Source organism: Rattus norvegicus, chromosome 3 (genome assembly GCF_021556685.1).
Source record: "Rattus norvegicus strain SHRSP/BbbUtx chromosome 3, alternate assembly SHRSP_T2T, whole genome shotgun sequence".
In the NCBI taxonomy this organism is placed as follows: domain Eukaryota; kingdom Metazoa; phylum Chordata; class Mammalia; order Rodentia; family Muridae; genus Rattus; species Rattus norvegicus.
This window is the reverse complement of record NC_141536.1, coordinates 49,543,825-49,566,639: the sequence shown is the minus strand read 5'-3', so window position 1 is coordinate 49,566,639 and position 22,815 is coordinate 49,543,825. Positions and strand designations below refer to the sequence as shown.

At 39.0% G+C, this 22,815-nt stretch overlaps 1 protein-coding gene across 2 annotated transcripts in view; it reads right to left on the bottom strand.

Annotated features, from left to right (window-relative positions):
• Scn2a (sodium voltage-gated channel alpha subunit 2) overlaps window positions 1-22,815 on the bottom strand; it is a 142,474-nt gene that overhangs the window by 48,665 nt on the left and 70,994 nt on the right. For both annotated transcript variants that reach the window (XM_087648716.1, NM_012647.3), the window contains 3 exon segments: window positions 10,084-10,431; window positions 5,198-5,327; window positions 610-848 (listed from right to left, as the gene is read on the bottom strand). In XM_087648716.1, the coding sequence (XP_087504842.1) occupies window positions 610-848; window positions 5,198-5,327; window positions 10,084-10,431 (717 nt within the window).

The window sequence follows — 22,815 nt, the reverse complement described above, 5'->3', positions numbered from 1 at the left end:
TACACACATATTTTTCCCACAATTCATAGCATAATCCTGTTTTTAAATAATGTTTTCACTTACTTATTTGTCTTATGTGTTTGAGGGAGCATCTCTGTAAAATGGTATGTATGTGACAGTCAATGGATAACTAAGAGAAGTAGATTCTCTTCCACCTTTTGGGGTCAAGTGTCGAATTAAGTCATTAGGCTTGCTGAAGGCTCCCTTTCTTGCTGAACCACCTGGATGGCCCTAATTTTGCTTTTGCTTCTTTCTTCGTCTGCTTTGGGGTAGGATCTCCCTATGTAGCACAGATGGCCTAGAATCTGTGATCTTCCTGCCTTTGTCTCCCAATGGCTGAGATTACAGGTATGTGTCATTATGCTTGGCTGTAGTTATCATTATAGTACAAAGGCAATTTAGATTCATTTCTAAATCAAAATACACCTAAAACCTCTAAATCCTTTGTACTAAGTTTAAGTAGCAACCTATTTTCATTGCTAAAAACCGATGCAAAAAAAAATTGGTGTCTTTGGTGAACATAGTCGATTAGTTGACATCTTATTTGACCGTGAAACATAAAATTAATAAAAGCAATCTGTAGGAAGATGAGCCATCAAGGAGTCTTACCAAATTCCCAACAGACAGCACACTGCTGAACTGCTCAGTCATGGGGTAGTGCTCCATGGCCATGAAGAGCGTATTTAACACAATGCAGATGGTGATGGCCAGGTCAACAAATGGATCCATCACTACCAGATTGACAACGTGTTTTACCTTTAGCCATGGCTTACAACAGTCCCAAATCAGGCACATATTAGCAAATTTATACCAGCAGGGTGGGCATTTCTGTCTGGATTCTTCAAGTTCTGGGGAGGAAAAGAAAATGAATATACTCACGAAAGCTTTTTACTTTCTATTAATCATCTTTGCTTGAAATCACAGTGATTCCCTAGTAAACATTCTAAAGGTGTGTTTAAAAGTTAAGATAATCAGTTGAAAATGTCAGAAAAAAGTTATGGGTTTGTAGTCATGGAGAGAGTAGACGTAGACAGGGTAATGCTCTCCGGTGTTTCTCAGATAAACATAGTTTCTAAGACTCTACCTGCAAAGCTGATCTTTTAAAATTGTCTACAAGGTTACAAGAAACAAACCGGCAGAGCTTTCATTGTGTACACAATTATCTACGTTCCGCATGGAACAAGGGCTGCTGTGTGTTAGCCAAGGCTCCTCCAGAGACCTCATCACAGCCTTGGTGAGTCACGGGAACACTCGGTCTCTTGGATTAGATGTCACTGGCGGGATTCTAGTGGGGAACATTTAAAAGAATCACTACTCTGTGTTAAAAACTCTCACACTGATAATAAATCTGAGTTACACAGGCTTGCATAGTAAGTTCAACAAGTTTTTTGCTCTCTCTATACACCAATTAAACCAGATTTTTTTTTTAAAAAAGAGAATAATTAACTGAATAAAGTGGGGTCCTCATTGTTAGTATACTTTACAAAACTTTACAAAATGATATTCAAGTACTATTAATAAAACACAAGATTTAAAACATAGATACATGAACATAGAATTCATGCATCTCCATTGGGTCTATTTATTTTAATGCATTGAGATCTGCAAATGTATCAAATATATGAAATGAGATTTCATGTTAAAAATGTTAAGAGAACATGCTTTAAAGAAGTTTTTAAGCTAAATGGAAATGTAGTATTAAACCTATCTGACAACTGTTTTTTTTTTTTTTGATCATTTCCTCTAAAATTAAATGATTCAGAGAACTTCTGGATGATGCCTGTTTAGTAAACATTGACAACGTCTTTTGGGAAAGTATGAAGTACAAAATTATCACTTCCATCTTTCTTTGGGAAGATGATCACTTAGCAGAGTCTTCATTGGGAAAGGATACCAAGTTAGGTGGATTCTGCCAATACCATTGCAGAAAATTACCTTCTCTGCCAAACACGTGACCATCTCTTCTTAGCACTCAACAGAAGGAAGCTTTCCTTGTTCATTCCATGGCATGTGGTCTCTGGCCAGTCACTTTAGCATTATGGTAGTAACTAGGGCAACTCTCCACCATTGATGGAGCTTACAGTGAAATAAAATTTATAATGGAGGAGGCAGCATAGAAAATGGAGAAGAATGTTGCTAGATCTTTGTTCTGCTAATAAACATTTGCTAACTATTTATGCAATATGGTCAATCACTTACTTTAATGAATTTATTCTTTACTGATTTAGTGGAATTCTGTTTAAGCTAGACATTTCAAATTTCCCCTTGGATACTGAAATTCTTTAAGTGAACATTTTATTTCTATTTCTTACGATTTGTAATTTGGTAAAATTTATAATTTTGGTAAAATTTGTAAATTTTAGCTAAGTCACACAAAAAGTCCCATAAATAAATTATTATCCATTTTATTTATTTATTTTTATATGCATTATTACTTTATAAATGCTTTTGATACTACCAAACAAGTTCATGTTCACAGAGGAAACAATATATTATATATACATAATTTGCAACAAATAATAGAAGAGAAGCTGCCAAATTTCTGTGTTCTATCAGAATAAATTCCATTTTTAATTTATACAAGCTGTGATATAGTAGAAAAGAAAAGCAAATAGCATAGCACAGAAAATAAAAAAAAAAGAGAGAAATAAGAGAAATATTCAAAGGGAAAATTCAGCAGGCGCTGATGGTCTTGACACTAGGGAAAGTCGGAGCAAAGTTGCCTTTAGTTCTAAAATAAAATCATTCAATTATTAATTTTGCATAAGAGAATCTCCCACTTTGGAACAAGCGAAGCGCCCCAGAGGGGACTACAGCCACTTCTCCATCATTCCTGTGGAAGGTTTCCCACCTTAGAGTCAGTAGCAGCTAAGTTCATATCCTCTCTTGCATCTGAATTCCTTCAGTACTTTACCTTATACCCCAACATATACACCAACCAAAGTGTATCCACGAAACATCTCTATACAATTTTGCATTTTAAAATATCTCTTGCTCATCTTTAAGCAGGAGTAAGCATTACTCTGGGTAATGAAGAGTTGGCTGTAGTTGAAAAGAAGGAAAGCAAAAGTTGCCAGCCGCATTAACAAGCCTGGTTTATGAAAGGGAAGGCGAACCAAATTTTGGAAGAAACCACATTTAAATAAACAGATAATAACAACAAAGAAACAGCCCCACCATTTATGTGAACAAGCAGGACCATATCAAAGTAAACTTTACTATTCGTGTTATGAGCAGATGATTGCTGCCTACTATTTCTGACCATTGCCACATTCAAATTGTTCACATGTGAATTAAAAAAAATATGTATCAGGCTTTCATCCTAACTAACACTAGGAGATATGTTTCCATGGAGGAAGTTGTGTGTGCTTTTAAACTAAGCGTTGGATGTGCCAATTCGTTGACAAGTCCAATTTGGAATGGTCTGATTTTTTTTTCCCTTCCGTTATTCCTTACATTACTTTGTACTTAAAGCTACTAGAAGTGCAAAGCATGACTGTCAGTTTAGACTTACCCTGACTCCTCCTCTACTTCCTGCTTTGGGGAGCAGCCATGCTGCTGACATCGGAAGCAGAACCACTGGCCCCTTCCTCTCAGTGGTTTTGCTATGGCAAGGAGCCGAAGACCAGAGACTCTTCAAAAGATTTACCTGGAGGGATAGGGAGGAGCAAGCTACTGGCAGCTGGGGGAGAGAAGGAGTGTGAGCTAAGCAGGCAAGGTTGGGGAAGAAGGGACTTGAGTTTAATATTCCATTGAAGTCAATGAAAAGATCAGGACTCTACAAAAACTGGGTCTCATATCAATGTCTTGTCCATGGTGACAGACATCTATTGCGGTCATTTTTTTCTGGTTATGACTTTCAGGCTTTTGATCCTGAGATCATGAGATTTTTTTGCATTGTAACTAAAAATACTCTCTAAGTATCTACCCAGTCTCTAAAGAAACTAATAATGAAAAGAGAGATATATACTGGGCAGAGGGCCAGGGAAGGGAAGGAGGGTAGTAGAGATATGAATAAGATACAGTGTATATGTCTATTAAAATTTGAAAGGAGTTTAAAAAAATAAAGTCATGCACACACTCATTTTCTCTCACCCTTATGCTCCTTTTCTTAGCTTTCTATTTTGACTTACATATTCAAGCATACTTTTACGTATGTGGGAATGAGAATCAGGGAGACTTATAAAAGATGGAGAAATAGAATACATCGTATGTGAAAGGAAGGAAAAATAAGGAAGAGGTGGGCAACAGAGAAAGGTGTTATACGTGAATACATTTGATATAAATATATTTTTCACATATTGAAGCTGACAGCCGCTGTTGATTTCACTTAATATAAAAAGGGAAAAAAATGACATGAGTTTACAAAAGTAGCAAAATGGAACAAATAATGACTATAGCATCAATTGACAGTCTTCAGCATGCAAAGTACAGGGGCGCTTTACGTGTGTCATTTTACTTAACCCTTATAACAACTTTATGCCTAAATATTACAGCCCACATTTTAGCTGGAAAGAAAAAAGAAATTCAAATCATAAATTAGTACATTTAAACTGTGACAGTGCCTGGAAGTGATCACAGATCAAGCTGTTCTCCAAACTTTTACCTTGGTAGTATGAAATCCAGCCTTGTAAATACTACGGTAGCTATTCAGTTATAAGCTTCAAAGTAAAAGCTGACATGTTATGTTTCATAAGTGATGAAGAGATAGAGGGAGAAACAGAGAGACACAGAGAGAAAGAGGAAAAAGAAGAGAAGAACAGAGGTACAACTCTAAAATTTTTGAACACAGCTTCAGTGAGGCATGGCACCTTAATTCACACTTCTATATTTATGATTCTGGTTAAGCCAACAGATTTCATAACTTGTGTTAGCATGTTATATTTTGTGACTTGTCAGATATGTTAGCACCATAGTGATAAGCATACATCAGTCCACTGTTACTTATGTCACCATCAAGCTTAAAGAGGTTTGGATGTAGGGTCTGGAAGTCACATTCCCAATGTACCATGAATTTGTAACAGCTTCCCAAAAGCTTGTTTAACAATCTACACAAAGGAGTCAAATCATGTGTATGTGCCGATTTCGCTTTACCTTATAAAAGAAGTGATGATGTGGTACTGGGTACTTAGGCCAGGGACGTCACATTGTGAACAGCCTGCTGTCAGAAAACAATGGTGGTGAACCTTTGACTTACCTTCCATAGTGTTCGTCAAAATACTGGCCATACTCATTGCCCTTTGCCTTGAAGGGTCTTCCAACAAGTCCATAGAGACGTGGTAAGAACTGGATCTCCTCTTCCTTATTTCTGTCTCAGTAGTTGTGCCCTGCAATACCAGGGTTCCAGAAAGCAAACTAATCATCACTTTTGGCCATAAGCAACCTCAAAGCACCCCAGCTGTAGACACCACTTAACCAAGAGTTCTACATGCTCCCTCAGATGTAAGGAGTGTCTTACTTTCTTATTGCAGTGGTAAAATACCAAACAAAAGCAGCATAAGAGAGAAATTCTTTTTTGACACATACAGGTTTCAAGCTGGTACGGCCTACATGGAAGAGGAAAATATGGCCGCACAAAGGGTAAGCATAGCGGCAAGAGGAGGGGACTGGCTTTTCACACTCATCTGGCATCTGCACCCATGAAGCAGGCAGTGAACAGAAAGTGAGACCTGGCTATAAAGCCTCAAATCCCACTCTCAGCGACCCAGCACCCTTTTCCTCTTTTCTGTACCCACAACCTTCCCAGATAGGGCCATCAGCTAGGCACCAATGATTGAGACATATGGACCCATGGCATACCGTCCATATCCAGACCACAATGGCTCCATGTGATATCCCTACAATTACCATATTAGGACTGTTTTTGGGAAGTCCATCAGCCCCTCAGTCTTCTGTGCTTCTGTGCCAGCTTTCTCTGTGCTACAGATTTGGCTTGGAAGGACCAACATTGATATCAACTGTATAAATGTGGAACATCTCACCCATTTCAACCTCAAGCTTCAAGCTGAAATACATTATTCCTGATGTACTTTACAGACAGGTGTGAAAAGACTTCCTTATCCAACGTGTCTGTAACAGTTTCCTTAAAATGTGAACACTGAATGTAAAATATTTTCTTATTTTCTGTGGAGACAGATATAATTTCCCATATCCATATTTAAGAAAAAACAAATCTTAGTTAACCTATCATGTCATCTTATACCTTAATAGTTCCCTAAAATATAAACTCTGTATGTAAAATATTTCTTCTTTTGGAGACAGATATCATTTCCCAATATTCATATTTTTTAAAAAAAATCTAGCTAACCTATCCTTTTACCTTATACTTATGAAACAGCTCTATTCACAGCTGAGCTACCTAAAACATCACAACTCTTAGGACACGTCAATTGGAGTGTTTGAATGTTAGCAATCACGCAATGGCTCAGTTCTTCCTTGCTCTAAAAAACTCCCCAGGTTTGGAGCTAGGTAGAAACATGTTCCTACTCCAAGACATCAGACAAGGAGTTAGCAGTCACAGGACAAAGGAAAAGAATCTTAAGCGTTTCAAAGTGAGTCAGTGAGAAGGAAGCCACTCTCTGGTCTGCCAGTGCTGCTGCTGTAGTCTAAATAGCAACGTAAGTGTTGCTTAGGGGTCTGGACATCACAGGGATGTGAGCACCGACCATTTCTGTCCTGTTCACTCATTTGCATGATGGTGAATTTCAAACTGATTTCTACTCAACTGATGTTACCACGAGTGGGTATAAAGGTCCATGCTCTCAGCTCATTGTAACTGCCAGGTGAAGGAATAGTTGAAGCAAGGAGGAAAGAGAGAATCCATTACTGAAAATAAAACTATTCAAGATGTAAAGATGGGCTCATGGAAAGTAAATATTTACCTCCTGAAAGATGAGTCTTTTAAGAAAAAAAAAAAGCAGAGGCCACGTAAATATCATCCAATCTCTTCGCGATAGGCAAAACCACATTAAAAACTCCAGATCTATGGAAATTTTAATGATAGATTCCAAAAATCTCTAATAATATTCTTCTGAAGTTTAATTGTCTCAATGGAATTTATGTTTAAAGAACAGGAAATAGTGTGCCTTGTTTGGTACATGCCATTTACTTGTTGTGGCCTGTTTTCGGTTCACACATTCCCATTGCCAACTGTGTGTTCCTTCAGCTTCTTCCACAGGACAGAGTCCTGCCATAAAGCATTGACTTCATGGCTGAAGGGATGCAGGTGTGGGAGTCCACAGCTTACCTGGTTACAATAGGCTTGGAGTCAAACTATGTTCAATCAAACTTTGTGATTTGTTCTACCTTTTCTGATAGGGTAAATGTATGGTGACTCCTGATTAATAATGTGGCAGTTCTGATATATGGATTTGCAGTTATATTTGTGCAATGAAATTGGGGGATTTATCCCAAGGGTAACAATATCTGTGGTGGGCCTACTTCTGTATTCAAGAACCATGTGAACTGTTTTGTAAGAAAACGATTTCCAGGCCCCTCTGCAAGCTTCCTTCTGAGTAGTTCTGGATTCAGCCAGAAAATTTGAATTTACCATTTCTGAGAATCACCTGAGAGAATTTGAAGCATAGCTTAAGGAACACTGGTTTTTCTTTGTCTACTCATTAAAACAGTAACATTAAGGTATTACAGGAATCAATTAGAACCGGGATTGAAGTAGCTTGGTGAAACGGCACATGCATTGCACGCATGGGAACTCTCTGCTTCTGGTATCTCCTTCCTTTGTCAGTGTTTCCATTTCATCAAAGCACTCATTCATATCCTAGGTGTGATGGTTTGTCTATGCTCAGCCCAGGGAGTAGCAAGATTAGAAGGAATGGTCCCATTGGTGTAGGTGTGCACTGTGGGTGTGGGTCATAAGACTCTCATTCCAACTGCCTAGAAGCCAGTATTCTGCTGGCAGCCTTCAAAAGAAGATGTAAAACTCTTGCACCTCCTTCACCATGCCTGCCTGGATGCTTTCCAACCATGTTTCCACCATGATGATAATGGACTGAACCTCTGAAACTGTAAGCCAGGCTCAATTAAATGTTGTCCTTATGAGAGTTGCCTTGGTCACGGTGTCTGTTCACAGTAGTAAAACCCTAAGACACTTGGTTAAGGTCGTTCCAAGGCATTTGATTGGTTTGTTTTATATGTCTCTGGTATTTTAATTAAACTGTGTTTAGATTTTGAGAACGAAAGAAAGAAAGAAAGAAAGAAAGAAAGAAAGAAAGAAAAAGAGAAAGAAAGAAAGAAAGAAGGAAGGAAGGAAAGAGGCAGAAAGACAGACAGACAGAAAGAAAGAAAAAGGTTTAGCCAGACAGTGATGGTTCATGACTTTGCTTCCAGTGCTCTGGAGGCTAAGGCAGGCAGATCTTGGTGAGTTCCAGGCCAGCCTGGTCTACATAGTGAGTTCCAGGACACACAGAGAAACCCTGTCTCCAACAAAAAGAAAAAAAGAAAAAGAAAAAGAAACACTGGTTTAAAGGAAAGTATTTTCTTTCTTCCTCATCTGATCTTATCATTTAAGAAAATTCAGTAAAATATATTTCACTAGGAATGGAAGGTGGCAGGGCTTGTAGACAACATATGTGGGGTCAAATCTTAGTTCCAGAATGTACAGACCTCAATTGCCCCTCTGTAAAATGGGCATAAATTAATAATTAGTATAACGGGTAGTTGTAAAGGTTCAATGAAGTAACCCCACAGTGTTCTGGGCAATGTGTTGTACATAACTGGCTAAAATTATTTCTCTAAGAAGACGTGACATTTCCTTATCATTTTTCTCATCTGCTTCACAACAAAGTTCTATTGCTTCTGCGGCTTGCTATTTTTCCAGGATACTTGGAAACTTCCCTGGGAGGAAAGGCTGAGAATATGCCATGGGAAATCAGTGACAAGCAGCCACTGTTACCATATTCCAGGGCAAGATGTTGATTGCAAACTATCTGGACCATTATAAATGGCCCTAAGGGGTGTGGCCACTTAAAAATTGAAATGATATAAAAGTAATTATACAAGGGAGATTTTAACCCAGCCAGGGAAACTATGATGTAATCAGACAACATGGCTGAAGTATTTTATAAAGGTCAAGTAACGTTTCATTTAATGCCAACTTGAAGAATGCCTTGCTTTATAAAGGGGCCATTGGTGATACATCCTGATACACATTATTAAGTTGAAAATCTTTTCTGAATGCTTGATTTAGGGTGACTTTGCATATAAGAAGAATTCATGGCAATAATAAGGAAGTTGAAATCCATTAGAAAAAGTCTAACATCTGACTGTAGCCTATGCTATTCAAGCAGCCTCTTTACTGACACAGGGTGGCTGGGTCATTTGAGTTGGTACTAGGGGAAGGGCACAGTATGAAAAATGTGAAGAATTGCTAAGTAAGGGATTTAGATAGAATTAGTGGTAGCATGACACCAAGTGGAGGTGTGAAGTTGTTTTAAAGGAACAGGATAGCAAAACCTTTGAAATGCATGCGCGCGCGCGTGTGTGTGTGTGTGTGTGTGTGTGTGTGTGTGTGTGTGTGTGTGATCACGCTCATGTTTATATTCTTTAAGTTCTTAGTATTTAATTATATTGCTTGGTGTAGTGGCACAGGCCTTTATTCCCAGCACTTGGGAGGTAGAGGCAGGTGAATCTCTGAGTTTAAGGCTAGCCTGGTCTATAAAAGAGAGTTTCAGTATAGCCAGGGCTACACAGAGAAACCTTGTTTCAAAAAATATAATAATAATAATAATAATAATAATAATAATAATAACAGCAACAACAATGATAATAATAGTTGCGTGTTTGCACAACAAAAATGTGGTTTGATTTTTATATTAAACTCCGAACTATAGGAATAATAATGGACAAATGCATCTATGAAACTCATTGCATAATATTAATTTGTAGAGATGTGTTGAGAGATTTTTAATAAGTTAAGTTCATAGCTTGATAAAATCAGCCACCTCTTAGCCTCGGAATAATAGATGCAGAAAAATTATCATCTGTGGAATTCAAAACCCATGTTACTGATTGTGCCCATGTCCCTTCTCTTTCTGTGCTCTCAGCTGTAGTTTTACTGGTCCTCACCTCCGGCAGCAGCTGCCCCACAGGCGATGTGAGCGCAGAGGGGCCTCCAACCAGGGACACCACACCGTTGCAGTCCACTGCACTGTGCATCTTCCCATTCATGGGTAGAGTGGGTATCCCCCGGGAGGCACGGCTGGCCTGGCTGACATTGCTAGGACGCCTTTCTCCATGTCTGTGTGGTACAAATAGAGAGTCTCTTCTGCTGTCGTTGTCCTCAAATGTGCTGTGTTCATCGTCTGCAAAGTCATTTTCGGAACCAATATCCTTCACTCGACCTTTGAAGCTGAAAAGGCTTGCTCTACTGTTGCGTCTTGGAGAAAATAGGGAGCCTCGGATGCTCAAGAGAGACTAGACCAAAAGAAACAAAACAGATGAATGGAATTAGAAACTTGCACCCAGAAGAAAATGGCTTTACCCGCTGGTTCATCCTGCTGGCTACCTCAGGATCAATCACTGGGCAGGAGTCGAAGGCTCCCTTCCTGCCCTAGGTGCTCACTACTTCGGTTTACTTCCCTCCTTGCTTCCTTCATTTTCCTTCTGTTCTGTCATTTTCTTTGCCTAAGCATAGTTAGGAGCACTCCCACAATGCTGTCTAGTCTTATTACTGACGCCTAGAACAGCAGTAGTTGCTAGACCATTCTCTTAGAAGTGAATTTTACCTAATGATTCAATGGAAAGTAATTAAACACACACCTACATTTAGGCCTTCTGAAGCTCAAAATAGATACAGTAAGAGCTCACAAATGACCACACCCTGAGGCAGAGCCTCCCCAGAGAAAAATCAAAGCTGGCTTGCTGGTAGACCTGCATAATTATAGTACAGGAGCAGCTTCTCTCTCTCTCCCTTTGCATATTTTATAATGGCCTTCATGAATAAATTAAACAAATCAAGCTGAAATAACTGTATGATTCATTTCCTGATTTCCACTCTTCTGTCTCAAGAAATCTGAAGAACACGATATTAGCAAAAAACAATTTTCAAATAAGAATCTGATCATGGTCAGTAAGCATTTTCTAATGATGACCTGTTTGTTTCCTTACTCTACTTGACCATCACACACCAACAAGGATGACTAAGCTCTTCTATGCCACAGTCTGTGATTATAACCTCTGCTACAAATGCGGTCACTTGACTAGTAGCCATTTCTTTGTGGTTTATAAGACCCTGTGCTTTAGGAGAAGCTCCTCAAATCTTGAATCATTTAATTTCTGAGACACTAATTTAATCCCTGACCGAGAAGCAAGTCGACTCATGTGTAGCCAACCAGAGCACTCCATTCCTGTAATACATGTCATGGTTTCTAGAAAGACAGAGGGTGTTGCTTGACCCACTGAGAATCAACACTTCCTTTACCAACTGGTGGGAAACAGAGGTGCTTTTTCAACTGGGGTGTTGAGATTTCTGAGTGTAAGAGCAACAATGGGTTTCATACTAGACACACAGGAGAAACCTTGGATGACATATGCAGAGAGACATGGTTAGGCCTGTTCCCTACATACAACTTGCTGTCTTAGTCACTGTCCTATAGCTTTGAAGAGACATCATGACCAAAGCAAGTCTTATGAAAGAAATTTAACTGGTTTCTTGCTTATAGTTTCAGAGACTTAGTCCATTTTCATCATGGTAGAGAGCCTGGCAGCAGATATTGGAGAACTAGCTGAGGGCTATATCCCAATTCATAGGTAGAGAGAGCCTTGGCCTGGTCTGGTGTTTGCTTTTGAAACCACAAAGCCCACCTCCAATGACAGATTTTTTCCAACAAGGCCATGTCTACTCCAATAAAGTCACACCTCCTAATCCTTATAATCTTTTCAAACAGTGTTACTCCCTGGTGATTATATGCTCAAATATATGACCCTATGGGGTTGTTTTTTATCAAAAGCAATATATTCCACTTCCTGCTGCTCATAGCCTTGTATCCATATCAAATCACAAAATGCATTTAGTTCAACTTCAAAAGTCCCCATAGTCTATTACAGTTTCAACACTGCTTAATATTCAAGACCCAAAATCTTTTCTGGGTCTCAAGGTGACTGTAACTCCTTATAAAATTAAACCACCATACCTGCCTAAAACTAAACATAGACATTATTTATATAATCTATAATATAGTTCTGACTTTTCTTAAGCTATTCTGTATTGTATGTCTATAACTGTTAACAGAATAGCACAAATTCAATAATATAATATGATGACTTTGATCTTTTTCCTCTTTGAATGATTTAAAGCCAATACATTTTTGTGCTTATGATATTTTTATATTCTTTGAGCACTAAGTATACTTCCAATTTTCCTTTTAGATAATCCCCCTTTCTTCAATGATTAATGTTTATACAACATCTGTACGTATTAAATACTTTGTGTTATGTGTCCATTCATTTTTCATAAAGCAAATAACATTTAAAAAGATAGACTTATCCCTCTATAGAAGTTATTTCTTCCCATCCCTACCCCTAATCCATCTGTCTTGGTTACTTTTCTATTGTTGTGATAATATACCATTACCAAGGCAACTTACAGAAGGAGAAAAAATTCTTTGGGGCTATGGTTCCAGAGACTTAGAGTTACTGATGGCAGAATGGAGGTAACAAGTGGCAGATAGCAGAGTTCACGTCTGCAACTACAAATTGGAAGCAGAGAGCATACTGGGGATAGGGAGGGTCTTTGAAACCTCAGTGCCTACTCACTGTGACACACCTCTTCTAACAAAGCCATACCTTATAATCCTTCCCAAATAGTTCTACCAAGGAGGGGACAAAGTATTCAAGCATAGGAGCCTATGGCGACTCTTTTCATTCAAGCCACCACAGCAATCCTACCTATCATAATTAATAATAGGTTTATTGTCTATCATTAACTCAAAAACAAAGGGAGAAAGGGGTTTAAAGGAAATACAGTAAAATTGATGCATATGTTACACTTTTATTAGAATCTATATGCCAACTTAAAGTGCATCATAGATGGATAGAGGGAGATAATCTCAATAAAACTGATTAAAAGATGCATTAAGAACAGAGTTTATATGTAACAATTAGTTACACTGCAAATAACCAAACCATGTCTTTCTCCATAGACAGCTAAGGTTGTTTCATTGTGTGTGGCAAGATGCCCAGAGTAGCTCTTAGAGCCAGTCAACAACTCCAGTTGTAAAGGTACCTCTGTTTCCCAACATCTGGAAAAGAGAAATGTTCTCCATGGGCCAAGCAGAATGCAATACCTCTCTTTGAACCATTGCTCGTACTATAGACATGCTTACAATTATTTTCTAAATTAATGCTGTGGTGAACGATAGCCCAGAAGACATATCCTTTTCAACCAGTGAATCTCCTAAAATATAACTGCTAATTTATCACAGGTGACCTTGTTCTTAGAAAAGTTTCAAAAGAAAATATCCAGATTACCATGAGACTTGATTAGAGATGCGCTCTTGACTTTCTTTCCTTCCCTCTCCCACACTTACAAGTCAGAGATGTCTAAGGAATACTTAACATTTCCACCCACTCTGCTGTGAAAATTATAATCTTTCAGGAAAAGCTTGTATTATATTTTTTTTGGTATGAAAGCAGAAGTTATCAACAAAATATCCTCTCCACAATATCATTAGAAAGCACAGTTTCTTAATAGTTTGTGATCCTTGACTCCTGAAAAAATTTCATAAAACCTCAAGGCTCCTACCACTGTAGGATTTTACCCAGGTAAAATCTCTATATTTGGTTTGATTTTTTCATTATTACTTCCTGAACTTTCAAAGTGGGGTATTGAAATATCTGGGTGCTACCTCTTTGTCTCTGTCTCCTCCTCACCCCCAGTCTTGTTCCTTCTCAGTCAGAACAAGATCCAAGCATTAAGTTGTGTAAGGAGATATTTGAGTGCTTGTGGGAAAAATAAGACAAAAGTCTCGTGACCGAGTTTCTTCAAAATCACAATACTGTTCTTGGATTATGCTTTTGTGTCACTCCCATGTGTAGTGGACAGGGGTGATTTTATTTCAGATTATTCATCACAACTGGTGATTACTATTTGTTTATATGCCTCTATAGAAAAGCATGTTTCTCTGTGGAGCTTGTCCACCACATATGGCTTGACACTTTACTCATTTGACACCTCGAAACACTTAGAGTATAAATTGTAGAGCGCCTGCCTAGCAAGCACAAGGCCCTGGGTTCGGTCCCCATCTCCGAAAAAAAAAGAAAGAAAGAAAAAAAAAGAAAAAAATAAATTGTCTGATGCTTTGAATAATGTTGGCTATTGCATGAGGCTTTACTTTGCCTCATTTATCAGCTCCATTCTCCCAAGTCCCATTACCTCTACAGCAGTAAACACCACTCTATCTTCTTTACAATCTACTGACTGATTTTTTTTTTGAACAGGCAAATATTTTTAAAGTAGTTCATTGTATTTATATTGATCGCTTATTAGCCCAAATGCTTGAATTACCCTAGATGCACAGAACACATGAAAGTCAAGAAGGATGGCCAAAATGCGAATGCTTCACTCCTTCTTTAAAAGGGGAAAAAAGAATACCCTTAGGAGGGGATAGGGAGGCAAAGTTTAGAACAGAGGCTGAAGGAACGCCCATTCAGAGTCTGCCTCACATGTGGCCAATACATATACAGCCATCCAATTAGACAAGATGGATGAAGCAAAGAAGTGCAGACCGACAGGAGCCGGATGTAGATCGCTCCTGAGAGACACAGCCAGAATACAGCAAATACAGAGGCGAATGCCAGCAGCAAACCACTGAACTGAGAATAGAACCCCCGTTGAAGGAATCAGAGAAAGAACTGGAAGAGCTGAAGGGGCTCGAGACCCCATATGAACAACAATGCCAACCAACCAGAGTTTCCAGGGACTAAGCCACTACCTAAAGACTATACATGGACTGACCCTGGACTCTGACCTCATAGATAGCAATGAATATCCTAGTAAGAGCACCAGTGGAAGGGGAAGCCCTGGTCCTGCCAAGGCTGGACACCCAGTGAATGGGATTCTTGGGGAAAGGGTGGTAATGGGGGGGAGGTTGGGGAGGGGAACACCTATATAGAAGGGAAGGGGGAGGGACTGGGGGAATGTTGGCCTAGAAACTGGGAAAGGGAATAACATTTGAAATGTAAATAAGAAATACCCAATTTAATAAAGATGGAGAAAAAAAGAAACAAGTATGAAATCAAATGAAACATAGAAGGTCGTTGATGGCAGTAATCTCTCACAATGTCCAACCAGCTGTGAAGTAGGCACAAGAAGAGGTATACAGATACTACAAAGGAAATGTCATATCTTCGAGAAAATGCAGAAAGAACACGGACAGCACCAGCATAACCAAGCATAGTGCACAGACTAGAAATGATCCTCTTGGATTTGGAAGCATGTAAATTGAAGAAAAGGTCTGCAGTGCCAGTGGATAGGAAGCTTCCAATTTCGGCAAACCTAATTTATAATTTACACAAAATTAGATTCAAGAGTCGGCAAAACAACCTTCCTTTTTCTCCCCTGCCCTTGATCTCTTCTTAACTCCCTTCCTCCAGTTCCTTCTTCTCTCCTTTCTTTTATTTTTTCAAAATAACCATGCTTTTTGGAAAAGAGTCCAACATTTAAGGGACTCATATTTGGCAATTAAAATTTATTCAGATGGAACCATAAGAGTCGTGCTGGCAAAATAAAGAAGTTATTTTTTCTTTGGTAACAAAAACATCCTGTTCAATTTGAGTTCATTCATCTGAATTCACAATATTATTTGGTTGTGGAATGGGTCAGCTAATGTACCAGAATGTGCATATGTTAGCTATTAGGTTATATGAAACTATTTATCTGATAAGCTGTGAAGAGAAATTAAAAAAACCCTAGATGTGTGTATATTTTAAAGGGAATCAAAGTATACGTTTCATCATCAGCTTTAAAAGATGCTTTTCAGGTTACCCCCAAAGAAGAAAGTTCATGAGTTTCAGTGGCCGATTAAGACTCACCCGATACTGAGCCAAATATATGGTGCAAGTAATACTCTGCCATCCAGTTGTTAGCACTGATTATGGGTAAAGGGAGTCAAATGAATACCTATGATGTAAACCACTCATATGGTAAGTATGGACTGTGCTGGTACCCCGCTGAGAGCAGGCCAACAGGTATAGCTTCAAACCTAGAGCTCCTGAAAGCCCCAAATCTAGTGCAGAATTTGGCTGGCAGTGGCTCCTCTTGCAGGAGAGGCTAACACTGTAGAAGGAAGCCATTTTGCTGATCCTCACATTTCCGAGGACTAGAGCCAGGTACATCTCATCAGGAGGCATATTGTTTGAGACTGGTAGCATCCTGTCATAGTGTCTTGGCAGGAGATAGTCAGAAGAGGCCCTCTTGGGGAGCTAGAGGTTCAGACACTAACCTGAGCAGAAGTTTAAGCCACAGGGAGGATGGGCTATGGAGAGTGTGGTGGTTCCCGCCCTGTTCTCTGTGGTAAGGAACAGCACTTCTTCTCTCTGGGTTACTTTAGAGCAGTGGTTCTCAAACTTCCTGATGCTGTGGCCCTTTAATATAGTTCGTCATGTTGTGGTGGCTCCAAACACCAAAATTATACTCATTGATACTTCATAATTGTAATTTTTCTACTGTTGCAAATCATAATGTAAACATCTGTGTTTTCTGGTAGTCTTAGGCGACCTGTGAAAGGATCTTTCAATGAAAGGGGTTGTGACCCACAGCTGGAAACCACTGAGCTAACAGCCTCCTCCTCCTCCCCCCCTCCTCCTCCCCCCTCCTCCTCTTCCTCTTCCTCTTCTTCCTCCTCCTCTTCCTACTCCTCCTCCTCTTCCTCTTCTTCTTCCTCTTCCTCTTCCTCCTCCTCCAACATCATCATCTCTCATTTTAGAAATCCTATTTCCTGGGCTGGAGAGATGGCTCAGCAGTTAAGAGCACCCGACTGCTCTTCCAGAGGTCATGAGTTCAATTCCCAGCAACCACATGGTGGCTCACAACCATCTGTAAAGAGATCTGATGCCCTCTTCTGGTGTATCTGAAGACAGCTACAGTATACTTATATATAATAAATAAATAAATCTTTAAAAAAAAAAGAAATCCTACTTCCTTCTTTTTCCCCTTCCTTAATTTAGCCTCATCTTTATTCTCATTAACTTCACTTTTAATCTTTCTAACTTCCTACTTTATACTGTGTTGCTTTGATCTCTTTCTTTGTTTCTTCCTTTTCCTAATTTTTAAAAAAATCATCTCTATAATTGGTATTTCTACACCTGGTTTATTCCCATCATGCTATTTTTATTTGCTTCTAGCTAAGCATTATTAAGAACCAAACCTCAAAAGAATGCTGCTCACACACACACACACACAAAAAAGATGCCAAATTAAAACCCAAGTCCATCTGCATAGATGCATGAAATGAAGGGTAGAAAAATAAGAACTATGACCAGGGAAGGCAACAACACAACCTCTCCACATTTTATTGTTGTTTTGTTTTAGTGATAGACTCACATACAGTCCAGTGTGGCCTAAAACACCGTTTGAAACTGAGGATGACCCTTAAATTTTGATCTGCCTGCCTCCTTCTCCCAAGTTTTGTGACTAAAGGCCTATGCCACCACAATTTTTGAAGTCCTGAGATTGAACCCAGGGCTTCACAGATGCTATACAAGCACTCTAGAAACTTAACTCTATTTTCACTCCCCTTCAAAAGTTATTAACTTCCCAATAACCTAATCCAAAGACAGTGAACATCCTACATGCCAAACACGTAAGTCTTGTTTTAAAAATGATCAATGAGACACCAAAGAGGATTAGAGGAAACAGACAACTGAAATAAAGAAATCCACTCAAGATTTGCACGTGAAATTCAGACACTTGGATGAGACCTCAAGTCAACAGCTAGAAATTAAACAGGAATTGTGGGAATGAAAAAGCTCTAGGAATTAAACACCATCTCCATCACCAACAACAAACCAAACCAAATCAAGCCAAACAAAAAATTCACTCAATGGAAAGCATCATTAAAAGACCAGACCCAGTGAAACAAAGAAGAACAGGGATTGAACAAAGTAGAACCCCAAGTGGGTATGACCAGTAACATATCTAGGTCATATTAGAGTCAAAATATTTACACAAAAAAGTGAAGAAAGACTGCAGAGTTGTAGGAGGGAAGAAGCTAAGATCCTTTCAAAGTTAATCCATTTAGAGAAGAAGACTTTGCTGAAGAAATTCTAAGGGCCTGCACAGTAGGGACTTACACTTATCAAGCCACTGAAACAAAATGGCTGCTAAACAAGACTCCAGCATCCAGCAAAGCTGTCTTTTAAAATAGAATGAGGGGAAAAAATAGAATGAGGGAAAGGACTTCTTATACCATGCATAAACTCTAGCAATTCATGTCCACTAAGCCAGACACAAAGCAGCTACTTAAAGCATTACTCCACACAAAAGAGGAATAAAGACATATACAATCAATGCAAAAGTCAAGATTGGGAAGGAAGATTAACTTTGTTAAAACAGCAAATAATGAGTCAGAGAGAAATTCACATATACCATTCAGTAATTACCCTAAATGTAAGGCGTCCTAATACTCCAATTAGAACATCTATGCTGGCTAAAAGGAATGAGAAACAAGATTTACCTACTTGCTATTCACACAACTCAAAAGTCACTAACTAGTAAAAGCATAAACAGATGTGAGTAGAGATATAGAAAAAGATAACTTCAAGTAAATGTCATCTGAAGGCAACCATGCACATCTCTACTCATACCTGACAAAGCAGATCTGAAGCCAAATAAATTTGGCACAGATAAAATAGTGTTGTTACATATTAATCAAAAGAAGACTACATCAAGAAGGTAAAATGTTTGCTGGTGACACCTCTCTGAAACCTCCACTTGGGAGGTGAGGCATTAAGATCAGGAGTTCAAGGTCATCCTTAGTTACACAACAAGTGAGGGGCCAACCTGAGAAACACAAGACATTGTCTCTAAAAAAACAAAAGCAGCAACAATGGTGGCTGATGTTCCTGTAGTTCCCATGGAGTGGTCAAGTAAGTAAGTTGAAAGCCAAGAAAGAAATTAGGGAAATGACACCCTTCATTATACATCCAAATAATATAAAGTACCTTGGTGTGACTTTAACCAAGCAAGTAAAAGATCTGTACAATAAGAACTTCAAGACTCTGAAGAAAGGAATTGAAGAAGACCTCAGAAGATGGAAAGATCTCCCATGCTCATGGATTGGCAGGATTAATATAGTAAAAATGGCCATTCTACCAAAAGCGATCTACAGATTCAATGCAATCCCCATCAAAATACCAATCCAATTCTTCAAAGAGTTAGACAGAACAATTTGCAAATTCATCTGGAATAACAAAAAACCCAGGATAGCTAAAACTGTCCTCAACAATAAAAGGACTTCAGGGGGAATCACTATCCCTGAACTCAAGCAGTATTACAGAGCAATAGTGATAAAAACTGCATGGTATTGGTACAGAGACAGACAGACAGACCAATGGAACAGAATTGAAGACCCAGAAATGAACCCACACACCTATGGGCACTTGATTTTTGACAAAGGAGCCAAAACCCTGAAATGGAAAAAAGAGCATTTTCAGCAAATAGTGCTGGTTCAACTGGAGGTCAGCATGTAGAAGAATGCAGATCGATCTATTCTTATCACCCTGTACAAAGCTTAAGTCCAAGTGGATAAAGGACCTCCACATCAAACCACATACACTCAAACTAATAGAAGAAAAACTAGGGAAGCATCTGGAACACATGGGCACTGGAAAAAATTTTCTGAACAAAACACCAATGGCTTATGCTCTAAGATCAAGAATCGACAAATGGGATCTCATAAAACTGCAAAGCTTCTGTAAGGCAAAGGACACTGTGGTTAGGACAAAACGGCAACCAACAGATTGGGAAAAGATCTTTACCAATCCTACAACAGATAGAGGCCTTATATCCAAAATATACAAAGAACTCAAGAAGTTAGACCGCAGGGAAACAAATAACCCTATTAAAAAATGGGGTTCAGAGCTAAACAAAGAATTCACAGCTGAGGAATGCCGAATGGCTGAGAAACACCTAAAGAAATGTTCAACATCCTTAGTCATAAGGGAAATGCAAATCAAAACAACCCTGAGATTTCACCTCACACCAGTGAGAATGGCTAAGATCAAAAACTCAGGTGACAGCAAATGCTGGCGAGGATGTGGAGAAAGAGGAACACTCCTCCATTGTTGGTGGGATTGCAGACTGGTACAACCATTCTGGAAATCAGTCTGGAGGTTCCTCAGAAAATTGGACATTGAACTGCCTGAGGATCCAGCTATACCTCTCTTGGGCATATACCCAAAAGATGCCCCAACATATAAAAAAGACACGTGCTCCACTATGTTCATTGCAGCCTTATTTATAATAGCCAGAAGCTGGAAAGAACCCAGATGCCCTTCAACTGAGGAATGGATACAGAAAATGTGGTACATCTACACAATGGAATATTACTCAGCTATCAAAAACAATGACTTTATGAAATTCGTAGGCAAATGGTCGGAACTGGAAAATATCATCCTGAGTGAGGTAACCCAATCACAGAAAAACACACATGGTATGCACTCATTGATGAGTGGCTATTAGCCCAAATGCTTGAATTACCCTAGATGCCTAGAACAAATGAAACTCAAGACGGATGATCAAAATGTGAATGCTTCACTCCTTCTTTAAAAGGGGAACAAGAATACCCTTGGCAGGGAAGAGAGAGGCAAAGATTAAAACAGAGACTGAAGGAACACCCATTCAGAGCCTGCCCCACATGTGGCCCATACATATACAGCCATCCAATTAGACAAGATGGATGAAGCAAAGAAGTGCAGACCGACAGGAGCCGGATGTAGATCGCTCCTGAGAGACACAGCCAGAATACAGCAAATACAGAGGCGAATGCCAGCAGCAAACCACTGAACTGAGAATAGGACCCCCGTTGAAGGAATCAGAGAAAGAACTGGAAGAGCTTGAAGGGGCTCGAGACCCCATATGTACAATAATGCCAAGCAACCAGAGCTTCCAGGGACTAAGCCACTACCTAAAGACTATACATGGACTGACCCTGGACTCTGACCTCATAGGTAGCAATGAATATCCTAGTAAGAGCACCAGTGGAAGGGGAAGCCCTGGGTCCTGCTAAGACTGAACCCCCAGTGAACTAGACTGTTGGGGGGAGGGCGGCAATGGGGGGAGGATGGGGAGGGGAACACACATAAGGAAGGGGAGGGGGAGGGATTAGGGGGATGTTTGCCTAGAAACCGGGAAAGGGAATAACACTCGAAATGTAAATAAGAAAAACTCAAGTTAATAAAAAAAAAGTAAGTTGAATAAATCCTGAGACGTGTTACCTTAAGTCTCTGCATTCAAATGCCAATCTTCATCTCACTCATCTTCCCAGTGAATAGACGCTTCCCTGATACAATTATTTTAATACATACGTTAATTTTATATTTTCTAAAAATGAACTAAAGATCTTAAATTAAGACTGGAAACTCTAAAACCAGTGGAGAAGACTGGAGAGCAATCTTCAGGATATGAACAGAGCAAACCATTTTCTGAAAAAAATAAAAACTCCAACAGCTCAAGAAACAACAGACAGGATTGACAAATGGGATTGTATCAAATAAAAAAAACTTTGGCAGTGCAGAAAAATGCATTTACCTTAGTAAAGAGATGGCTAAAGAATGGGAGATGGATGAGGAAAATGAGAGATTGATATAGAGCACACCAAGAACTCAAAAACATTAAACACCAGAAGAACAAGCAACCAAGCAGTAAATGGGCAATGAACTGAACAGATAGTTCTCAACGTAAGAAGTACACTGGTCAATGTGCGCACAAAGAAGAAATATTCAGTATCTTTAGCCATCAGAGAAACCAAGTCAAAATTACACTGTGATTCTATCTCATTTCAGCTAAAAGGATACATTAAAAAAAATCACAAGACACCTTCATAGGAAAACAGAAATTTTAAGTGCTGGCAAGAATAGTGGGAAAATTGAACCTTTTACAATATAGGCAAGGATATATGTCAGCCCAGCTACTCTGGAAATCAGGAAAGAGGCTGCTTTAAAAAAAAAATAGAGCTACTATAGAATCCAATTCTACCACACCTGGATATAGACTCAAAGGAATTTAAGTCAACATTACCATAAAGATATTTGCATATTCTTGTTTAGAACAACACTATCCATAATTCTGAAGCTATTTAATTGGCCCAGGTGTCCATCAACAACAGATAAAGAAAATGTGTGTGGTACCTCTACACAACAGAATACAATAATTAGCCACAAATCACGTAACAGATCATCACGTCAGCAGAAGAGAGCTGGACTCAAAAAATACATTTCTAGGTTCGCCATAGGAAAATATGTATATATATATATGTAAATATATACATATATGAAAAATACATATGAAAATAGAGTGGGATGTGTTTCAGTTTGGAAGAGCAAAGAGACCATAGAGAGAAGGAGGGAGACTCAAGGAGGCAGAGAGGGTAAACGAAATAGGGGCGTGAATATGGACGGCCAAGGTCTGCTATGTGCATACGTGAAAATTGCCACAATGAAACCTTCTACTTTTTTTTTACAATTAAAAGATGCTAATGAAATAGGTCTTAAAATTGATAGTATGTGCATCAGTTAGACACCCAACAAAGTACAGAGCCTCTCCTCTTCCTATCTGAAAGTTTGCCATAATAATTAAATTAT